At 41.6% G+C, this 11,102-nt stretch overlaps 1 protein-coding gene and 1 long non-coding RNA gene across 2 annotated transcripts; both read left to right on the top strand.

Annotated features, from left to right (window-relative positions):
- The first annotated feature begins 186 nt into the window (after positions 1-186).
- On the top strand, positions 187-975 carry LOC119914904. Its single transcript, XR_005446875.1, has 4 exons — positions 187-241; positions 496-596; positions 697-756; positions 856-975. It is a non-coding gene; the product is annotated as an uncharacterized LOC119914904 (long non-coding RNA).
- A 2,518-nt stretch (positions 976-3,493) lies between these two features.
- On the top strand, positions 3,494-11,074 carry LOC119915010 (microtubule organization protein AKNA-like). The gene is made up of 11 exons (XM_038734549.1): positions 3,494-3,505; positions 3,837-3,943; positions 4,203-4,459; positions 4,578-4,713; positions 5,284-5,433; positions 5,660-5,799; positions 6,186-6,299; positions 6,974-7,090; positions 7,279-7,374; positions 7,649-7,775; positions 9,655-11,074. Exons 1-11 carry the CDS (start codon positions 3,494-3,496, stop codon positions 9,905-9,907), a joined length of 1,509 nt encoding a protein of 502 aa, XP_038590477.1. The 3' UTR covers positions 9,908-11,074.
- The last annotated feature ends 28 nt before the right edge of the window (positions 11,075-11,102 follow it).

The raw sequence follows: 11,102 nt of genomic DNA, 5'->3' as shown, positions 1-11,102 counted from the left end.
TTTAAGTTCTAATGTAAGCAGGTGGGCCAGTGATAATGGATGACGGGTCATGTTCATGCTTGTTGTTATTTCACATATCTCCACTAGGTGAACCTGTACTCCGACCCCCAAAGCCCGGCCACCCAGTGCAGTCAGGACTACACCATGGCACTTCAAAGGTCATGACGCTGGATTTTCCAAGGGCTCAGAACAGAGATCAACTCAGCCTCTCTTCATCCAAATGGACACAGCAGTCATCAGAGTACATTCATCTTATTCAATGTTCCACTGCTGTCAGATTCATCATTTCACACATCATATATCATTGAATCAGCTGCTCTTCTGGTTTATTGCTGTGCAATTAAATATTCTCTCAAATGTTTTATATCAACATGCCATACAAACAGATCAACTGGCTTTCATCTATCAATCAGCTGCTACTCATGTTGCGTCATTCTGAACAACCTGCATTTATATAACTCTTCTTTCCTCTGCACTTGTCTGTCTACTTAACAGGAAGTGCATCTGCCGGTCCTTCCACAAGAAGCCCGGAACCTCAGGTGGGACAGCAGCTGGCCAAGATTCTCTACAGTCAGGCCGACAAGTTCCTCCAGCAGGTACATGACCTATTAAAAAAGTGAAAGGGATGGAGATTCCTGTTGGATGATGTGACTTTAGAAGGTAATCAGAGAAGGTTTTTTTATGTTCTTTATTCAGATGCAGACTTTTGAGGATCTCCTAAAGAGCGAAAAACTCAAACCTTTTGAACAGATGAAGGTAAGAGCAACAAACTCACAGTTTAAGTCTGTCACCCATACAGAACTACTTCTCATGGCTGCCTCCTATGCAAACTAATGAACCAGTGCTCTTCGGCAGGGCCTCTCACAGCTTGCTGCAGGGCTCGATTCTTTAGAAAGGGGCTACCTGTTAGCGAGGGATGAACACAAACTCCTGCAGCAGCGAGACGTGGAAATCAACCACTTTGACCCAGAACGGTGGGAGTGATGTCCAAAATAAATGGGGCATAGATTAAATTTTATATTCTGTATTTTTTTAATTGTTTCGGCTGTTTGTCTGCATGTGTTTGTATCAGGGAGCTGGGGGGCTCATCTTTCAGTGTGGGCTGCATATGGAAGATCTGAAGGAGCATGTGGAACAGACGCGGCAGGAGCAGCCCACCTGTGAGGCTCCTCCCTCTCCACCTCGTCACCACACCCCTTTATCTGTTCCCTCTGAGGGGGGAGAAACTCTGACTCACCCACAGGTACCGTCACACAGCTCTGTCTGTATTAATGCAATCCGTCCTTGAAATGCACAGAAAATCTGCTCAACTGTTGTAGGTGTGCATGTAGTGTGAGACACTGCAGGTCGTCAGCATGTCTCTCTGCATCAGTAGCGCCAAGAGAAAGTCTTGTAAGGGATTGTCCATGATAAGGTAATTCTGGAAGAGATATGAGAGAATAAATTTATTTGTGGCATGTTGTGTACCCCATACAAAGAAACACCCATAGAAGACAATAACATTTTTGTTCCTGATTGGAAACATGTGAGATAATAGTGGATGTTGCATTTTGGATTTGTTCTAGTCCAGTCCTGTCCTATCATACATCAAGCAAAACAAGATTGTTTTGTATCAGTGTAGACTGAATATCTTTAAGCTTTGGGCTGTTTGCCATGGAGCTTACCATGGATTTAAGATACGAAACAATTAAATGACCCACCTCCAAAGAATTGTCTATTAATCAATAATAAAAGTACTTTAATTATTTAATTATAATTCTACTTGCCGTTCCAAAGCCGTAACTGGTGCTTGTTTAAAATGATAATTGTTCATGTGGAAGTGTAGGTCAGTCATCATCTGCGTTTATGTTGCCTCATCTGTAAAAATTGTTTCGCAGGGAACACACACTTGCAGCCTCATCAGATTTTATATAATGATTTAAATTCATCTCCTCACAGAGCCCACCTGTGCCTTTGCTGGTTGATCCAGGAGAGGCAGCGGTGGTGGAGGTGAGCTCAGCCAGTGAAGAAAGTGATGAAGAGGAGGCAGAGACTGAGGATGAAGAAACTCTGAATTCTCTCTACCTCAAAGCTCTGAATGGCAAATACAGACGTGTTGAACAAGACTTCGTCACACTAACGATCAGTGAGTGGTGGTTTTGTGTGAAGTGTGACCATCTGACTCTGAAGGATTTCTATAAACAGGAGATATTCTTACCCAAAATTATTTAGATTTTTTTGCTTACTGCTGGAATGGAGATAGGAGATGGAAAATAAGGAATCTGGACTTTCATTATTTCAACCTGAATGTCTTTCCTACTTCTGTTTAGCTACCAAAGCTTCAAGGAGCTTCCAAAACTTTTAGACCATAGCCAGAGGGAAGGAGCTCCCGTTTCTGCTGCCTTAAGAACAAACATGCAGCTTGGGGATGAGAGGAAAGAAAGACAGGGTCGAGGAACTGGTAACCTGGAAGTACAGAAGAGTCTTCCAAAGAGGTTAGTCTCCAGAGCTGTAGTTAATCAGCAGCACAGTTAAGGTTGGTCTTGAACTCTGCAGCACTGAGGCCTCAGTGTGTTTAAGAATTTGTCCTTTCCTGTCTAATTATAATTATCTTTATCGTGAATGGTAAAATAATACTGCTATTTTAGCTGTCTTTTTAAGAAATTAGATATAATGAATACCTACAAAAAACAACCACACATACAAACAAAGGTATTTCTGAGGGGAAGCTGATTTCACTAGCACCACTGTACTAAAGTCTCTGTACATGACAGGAAAGCCAAATCAGATTATCAGGACTCTCTGCCTGTTTGCACCAGCAAAAAGGAGTCCAGATCTCCTTCATGCAAGGCCTCTGCCCAGTCAACCATGCCCCGCGTTCGTCCAGCCAGTAGCAGAATGAGGTTAGAGGTGGAAAGCCCCACAGCAGCAGTCTGAGCAGTCTGGGAGACATCACTGCACCGGAGACGAGGAGCTCCAAACTCCATAGTGGAAACAGCAGCGGAGTCCTCTCTCAGGTCAGTTTATATTGTGATTGATTCTACAGTGGTTCATTCACAAATATTGCATGTTTAAGTGAGACCGTGTGTTATCATTGCAGACATTTTATCATGTGCAGAGTCTAGGTGTCAGAAGGTTTAGAGTTATGTGAGACTCAAATCTAGAGCTTCACAGCTCATCATGCTTTTAAAATTTTGCAGCTTTTTCTGCAGTTTTCATTGTTCTCCAGTCAAAATAGTAGTACATCTCACTGAAGTTTGTTCCTTAAATACCACTAAACTTGTTAACAAAATCAAATTAACCATGACTGCAGCCATACTCATCCATCCCTAGATGATCTTTTTAATTCTGAATGTTTTTATATGTTTTGAGCTAAGAGACTCACACACAGGAAAACAAAATGAATACTGTTAATCCTAAAATAGCTTGTGCAGAAATCTACATTGAAACCACAAAACACTGTTCCCCTGATATATGTTTTAGATGCATTAAGAGGAGAGTGGGACATTTGGTGATGTTGGCTTACGTAATCACAAAACAAAAAAAAGTGTTGCAAATTACGAGTTGTTTTAAAGGTCAAAACACTGAGCTCCCAAGTACCTTTAAGCTACTAGACTTTCAGTTGACAAGTAAGTGTAGACTTACGTAATCTCATAGTTTGATTGCCCATTGTTTGATGGGTGTTTTTATCAATTCCTTCTTGATATCAGTGTAACAGCTATTGTTTTTATTAAACCACGACAATGCACCACTGAATAAAAAGAAATATTACCGGTTAATGTGTCAATGTTACTTCTACGTGCAGAATGCGTATAGATAAATGTTGCATAATCTTTGTTCTGTGTTGTGCTGACCAGGATGGAATCATCTCTCCAGAGACGGACAGCGGGTTTGTCGGTTCAGAGAGCAGCCGTCTGACTCCTGCAGCTGCTCCCAGTCCTCTCCACCAGAGGGCCTCAGAGAGGTGAGGAGGTCCAACACTGCTTCTATGCCTCCACACACACCAAATTTACTGCACCATAAATTTTACCCCATGTTCCACCCCCCACCCATTAAACACACGCACACACACACAGCATGCTAATGTCTGATCCTACAACAGCAAAGGCCCAGGTTCTCTTTTGTTAGTACTGTTTTCATTCAAGCAGAGGATGTCTGTCTTTCGCTCCAATTCTGATCTGTTCCGTCTTTGTGTGTTTGACTATCCTTCCATGGTGCGACAGTGTTTCAGTGCCTCAGGAGGGGAAACCTGAGAAGCCTCAGACAGGCCCAGTCTCAGCACCATCTCCTGCGTCTTCGCCGTCACACAGTCGCACTGCTATGGAGCCCAAGGGGGGCTCCCGGCTCAGCCCCGTCCATCCGAGGAGAACCAGACAGGGGCAGAGGAGACGCACCTTCTCCTGCTCTCCACAGCGCTGGGTCAGTCAGACAGAACAATCCAATGCAGGGACCAGTGAGTTTGGGCTTGAGAGTGACAGCAGTGAGTGTATATGTTCTTTTTTTTCTTATTAAAATCATGTTGTCATGTTACTCTCCTACTATGTTATCACTCTTAATGTGTATTTAACCTGCCAGCCTGCTCCTGTCTGTCTCTACAGATCACACTCTGTCTGAAGATGGGCAAAATAACCAGTGCATAGAATCTACCAGCTCCAGTCCAAGCTCCCCCACTGCATGGTATTACCATGGCGATTCTCTCAGAGCACTGAGCTCCAGTCAGGGGGCCAATCGCAAGTGAGTGTGTGTGTAGCAGCAGCTGCAATGAAATAGCTGTGCAAACAAGGCCAGGGTTATGTCTCCCTGCAGAGACTCCTGAACGGAAATTGTGAATGAAATGAAAATAGTATTTTCATACATTTCCTGAAATTCTCCTGTACATTTACCTTGCAACATCACCTCACCACACATCTCATGAAATGCTCAACTATCCTTAATGTTTCTATCATCATATTCTTTTATGTACTTTATTACAGAATCGGCTGCTATTGAATGTGGTTGCATATTAGGAGGTACTCTGTATTGTTTTCTGCATGGTGTGGTGTTGCATGAGTCTTTTCAAAGTGTGTGTGTATGTACATTTGGACTGACTGCTGCACAGATACTTGGCAAGTCACCTGGCACTTTGGTCCTTTGCATAATTATTTCCACAGTGCAGCACTACAGTGGTCACATTAGCTAGACTTCACTACTTGACCTTGGAAATGTGTGGTGGTGAAAAATTGTAAAGTACACTAAACAAAAACATGACCTCCAACTGGATTTTTTCATGTGATTTTACACATCTTTTTGTGTGTATTTTTTTAGTGATGCAATCCAGACGCTGCAGACCGAGGTGACCAGACTGAAGGAGAGACTAGAAAGCTGTCTGAGAAATAAGAAGCCTCTGAGTTCTGTGAGAGCAGCTTTAGCCCAGGAGAACTACGCTCACCTCAATGCGTCTACACCTCGCGTCAGGTTGGTTTCTTAATTTTCCAGGTGTGACCACACAGTCCACCTGTCCCACAGCAACACTGCCCAGTCCACGGCAGTTTGTCTGCAGAGTGAAGCAACAGGATAGAGCTCATAGCTATAGACATTCACACACACTATATAGATCCATAGACGCTATACTGTATAATTATACACTATACGTCTGCTTTTTCACACCAGCTTGTACTTAATTTGGTCTCCCATTGCTCAGGTCTGGGGTGCGATTGAGCGATGCCAGCAGGGGAAGAAGAGACAGACAGACGGTTGAGGAGGTTGAGGAGTCTACACTGAGACGAACAACCAGGAAAATACCACCTTCTACACGCAGACAAGAACCACAACCTAACATGTGTAAGTTGATCTGTACTTGACCCTTAACTCAGAGCTTTGCTTGAAAGATCTTGTATAATGCAGTAGTAAAATACTAATACCATATGTGTGTAGTGTCCTCTTCAGTGAAGGACAAGGTGAATAAACAAGTTAACGGTTTATTAACATACAAACACACAAGCCCTGTGGTAATTCATTTCATTTAGTCATACTCAGGTATTCGTCCAAAGAGAGTAACGCATAAACACTAAACATATGTGCATGGTGATGAAGATGCATAGAAAACATGTATCCATTTTGACTTGTTCAAAGAATATATATATAGACACATATGCAAGCACATGATAAAAAAGCATGTGATTTGAACAATATAGCATATCATTTAATGCATGTGTTTTTGTTTGAAGTGACAGAGCCTTCTACGTCCCGGCCCCTGGTGTCCAGATGTACTCAAACATCTGCTGCAGTACCAGAAAGCTGTGGTTCCCACACAAAAGCAGTCCGCAGCAGAACACACCCCAGTAAGAACACCCATCCCTCCACTGCAGACATTTTGATTCGTCAAATGCAGTCGACATTTTAGGCATCTTAAGACGTTTTAGCTGCCAGTCCAGTCTACATGAACCTCCAGTGACTGAGCAGGTTGGAGTTCAGTGTTGTGTTCAGTGAAGAACCTGCAGCTTGTAGTCCGTTTGTCTAATCAACAGGACAGCCCAGTGCCGTGTCAATGCAGTTCAGAATAGAAATACATGTGATTGAGCACTAAGTTAATTCAGACCACAGTAATAGCAAGCAGTTATCTGACAGAACATTTTATTTCAATGTAAAGCCATGTTTTGTAGTTTCTTTCAAGAATGTGTGGCTTTATTAAGCACTCACTACAGCACTAGTAGAATTACTGCATGAACAGAGCTTCTGCCATTGCTCATACAAGCCTTTTATAGCTAAATTCAGTCTCTCCTGCTCTCACCAGCTTCCAAATACTCTCCAAAAATGTGAGACACTATTTTTCATAGATTACATACACTCAGAAACACGCAAATTCATAGCTACATGTGTGCATGTCAACACAGACCTTTAATAAAAACTGTTTAAGACGTTGTGTTGTGTTATTTAATGCACTGATTATCTCAGTGCATTTGAAAGACCAGATTGTGCCTACCCCCGCTGGTGAGTGTCTCTGTGTGTGTTGCAGGGCAACATCCTGGTGTGTCTGTACAAGTGTCTGAAACAGCAGATGAACCTGACAGCAGAAGTCGTCACGCTCCTCTTTGTCCTCAGTGTTTGTCACGTCACCGAGGGCGACCTGAAAGTAAGGAGGCTCCTTTCTATCCTGTGCAGGACATTTGTGTTTTCGTCTTTTCTGTGTGTTTGTTCTTACTTGACTTTCATTGCGTTCAGACAAAGAGGGTAATATCCATTGTTCAGTTTGGTCCTCAGTAATTGTACTGCAGGAGTTGTTGTTTAGCCTCCCTAAATCCTACTTGTGTTTACTGTCAGGACCAGTTGGTGGCGACACAGAGCCGACCCACTCCTCCCGCTGTCGTCACCGTCTTCTCTGTGGATGTCCTGATCCGTACCAAAGCACTGGGCCAGGTTAGATACCATGTGATCAAAGCTGTGATGCTGCTCAGACCCTTTTGAATGCTTTCTGAGAAAGGTGTGAACAGTTACCTCTTTAGACTCCAGACGTTTGCTCTGTGTGTGGTTGGTGATATAATCCATGATAACTGAGAGTTTGTTGTTCAGTATTAGCAAACTAGCGCAAACTTTCACTGCACTCAGCACATAAATCAGTTCAGGCTACATAAAAAATACCATTAAATTATCTGAAGTGCTAATGGAGCTCCTGGCCTGCTCTGTGATTCAGACTCCCCCACACACACAAGCTACCAACCAGCCGAGACCCCTGACAGAGCAGCAAAGAGCAGTCACTTTGCAGCTGCAACTCCAACTGCACTGCTGCAGTGCATGCCAGTGTGTCCGCCACCACTCCTGTAAGTAACCTGCCATCTCACTACACATACAGTATAATGATGTGCCCATTAGGTTGATTTCACCTACTGGCCTCTCTCCAATCTTAATGACATTTCTCGCATACAAGTTATAAACAGTATATACCAGAGGTGTGGACTCGAGTCATATGACTTGGACTCGAGTCCAATTTGACAAAATCAAAGAAGACTTGCAACTCGACTTTGACTTTCACAAGAGTGACTCATGACTTCACTTGGACTTGAGCCTTTTGACTCGAGCTGACTTGACTCTCCCCCCATGCCCAAACATATCCTAATATCCTAGGGGGTTAAAACTTTATATTTAACAATAGCAGCCAACTTTAGGCTAAAGCAGAAGCGGGTATAGTTAATGGATGAATGGATATTATTTATTCTAAACCAGGTGAGTTCAATGTTGCTTTACATTATCAGTGCTTGTAAAATATCCACTGTGTCTGCGTCTTCTAACGTCATAGCGATTTATAGTTTTCTCACCGTCGGTTTAAGTCACTGCATCTTCCAACAAAACACAAAACTTCTTTTTCAGCGTTCTCTAACGTAACTTCGTAACATCTGTCACCTGCTCTGCTCCCCTCGGTGTGCACGCGCACACACGCACACACGCACACACACACAGACACAACCAGTGACCCATCTGTCACATAAAGTTAATAATGTGTAATAATGGGCTATTTGGGATTTTGGCGTAATGCATATACAGTAGTTTTTAAAAAGAAAGTATTACATTTTAAAAGGTCAGTATATTCCTAAGCCAATAATAAAGGACCACAATGGAAATAAGCTGTGTGCTTTATTGGGTTTTTTATCCTTTGGATGGTATCTGTAGCTGGGGCATCTCCTGTTGGAGGCGCCACTTTTATATTTCTAATCAATAAAGAAGCTTAAAATTAAAGAGTAATCCTGTTAAATAATTGTGATCTCAATATTGACCAAAATAATTAGCAGCCCTACATGAACATTTCAATTCATGAAATTATAGAACATTTGTTGTGTGAAACTGCACCTCTGCCTTCTTTCTGTACAGGCTAATGCTTCATTCAATTAATTTTTTTGATTTTTAACTTAACGTATGAAATGGTTTTAAATTTGGTAAAGACCGCATTATGACTTGTTTAGGACTTGAAACTCAACATTTAGGACTTGGCCTTGACCTGGGACTTGACTTGAGACTTGAGACTCGGACCGTCATGATCGGCCTGGACTTGGGACTTGAGTGCTAAGACTCGAGACTTACTTGTGACTTGTAAAACGATGACTTGGTCCCACCTCTGATATGTACTACACACAGTTGTAATAATATATTTCTTTTGCTGTTAGTTTTCAAGAAATAATTGTGTACTAACAGGAAATATCATGGTATGACTTTTTAAGTATTTGTAAAAACATACGATATATAAAACACAAAACAGACTCTTATTGTCAGAAGAGAATGAGGTCCTAAAAAGAAGAATGGAATGGAAGCTTACACTTACACACCAAAGTAAGTGTACTTTCTAAGATTTCAGTGTACATATTAATGCTGTGGATGGACATGACTGTCAATCAATACAATACACCAAGGAAATAGAGGGCCTTCTCACAGCTGGAAACACATTGAACACATTACGTTGATGAAACATCTTGAGATGGTTCTCAGATGACAAATAAAGTACTTTTTCTCTGACAACATATTTTTCTTTGACTTTGTGAAGTTGAATTGGCATCCATCAGCATCCATATTCTGTCATTTCCTGTTGATACAAAGACAAAAATTAATTGATATGTGGCACTTGTATACAGACTGCAAAAAAATAATATTTAGTACTTTCTGAACTGTCATACTCATTTGTCTTTGTCATCAAACTCACCCTTTCTTCAGGTTGTACTCGACGCCCCTCTACGTGTCTCCTAGCAACGACACTGGCACATCCTCGGGGGTCAGAGGTCACAGGGAGGTGAGGGCGAGGACTAGACGCTCCATGTCTGCTGACAAGCAGCGCTCTTTGGACAGCTCTCTGAACAGAGCCATCAGAGCAGCCCGGCACATGAAACACACCTCTAGACACATGGCTCACTCTCTGGCTACTGGACTGCACTACCAGGAGCAGCTGACTCAGTCCTGCAGCTACTAGTCTGGTCTGAACTCACTTCCCAGGCAGATTAGACCAAGCGCCAGTTCAGCTGCAGAATGAGGCTGTCCACATCACCAGGAGCCACAAGCAGTGAGCGCATGACCAAGTGAATAAAAAGTCGAAAGTCATTCTCTGCTTTGTAACATTCTTTGTTTCCTAAGTTTGGAGAAACAAAATGCTGCCAAAGGTTCTTATGATGCATTTTTATTATATGTAAATTTATGGCAACATTTAGGTCTCTGGGGGCCAAACATGAATTTATCAAAAGATATGCTGGCATACGTTGAGATGACATAGTTTCGAAAATGGTGTAGTACTGTAGATCAGTAGATGATGTTGATCATATTGATTTTAAAGTTAAGATAATTACTTTCACTGGACATGAGAAGTTAAAGCTCTCATGAGTTATTACTCAGTTATTTTGAGCTATTTATTGATCATGTGTCTGTTTATTGATAAAGCAGTTGTGTTTAAGTGCTTTTTTAGTTTACAGAAATCTAAAAATAAAGTCACGATTTCAGTGTTATTTTAGCTGCTGTAGACATTTTTTTTGTGTGAATGCAGTCGCTCATTGTTGTGATGGAGTCAGTTTTGGATTGTCAAACAAGACACGACCATGGATCTATTTTGTAAATGTCAAAGGCTTATCTCTCTTTATCTTTATATATTACGAAAAGAGGCTGGCCCCCAAGGACCTGAGATGCTGCATATCCTCAATTAGTCTGCTTCTATGTTGTTAGTCATTTTGTATGTATAAACTACACCTGTTGTCATTGTGAAGTTTTCGAGTTAAAATCTGTACAGTATTTTATCGTAGGATTGCAAGTGTAACTGCATGAGCCAGTCTACTGTAACTGATTTGTTTTATGTGGAGCAAACATTTACAGACTGCAGTGACAAAGGTGTGTGGCTCTTTATATACAGGGGGGAACAGAGGATTAGGACTATTTTTACAGAAAAAAGTATGCATTATATTTGGTTGAAACACACCATAGAACTGTCTATGTTTTAAGTGAATTTTATTTTTAACTTACCATTTTTTTTACCAGTTAACTTATCATTTTTACTTTTGTACCATTATTTCTCAAATTGCAGGTGCTGTTTTAATTTGCAGGGAAGCTTTTCAGTTGTCCCTAAGGAGCCAAATAAAGGTGGGAATGAACATTTGGTATCGCTGTGCTTTTTTAAAGAAACT

This window comes from Micropterus salmoides, unplaced genomic scaffold (assembly GCF_014851395.1).
Source record: "Micropterus salmoides isolate LMB-PRFRI ecotype aquatic unplaced genomic scaffold, ASM1485139v1 Ms_hic_scaffold_20, whole genome shotgun sequence".
Taxonomy (NCBI): Eukaryota; Metazoa; Chordata; class Actinopteri; order Centrarchiformes; family Centrarchidae; genus Micropterus; species Micropterus salmoides.
Note: the sequence above shows the minus strand (reverse complement) of the source record. Positions and strands in the feature narration are given on the sequence as shown.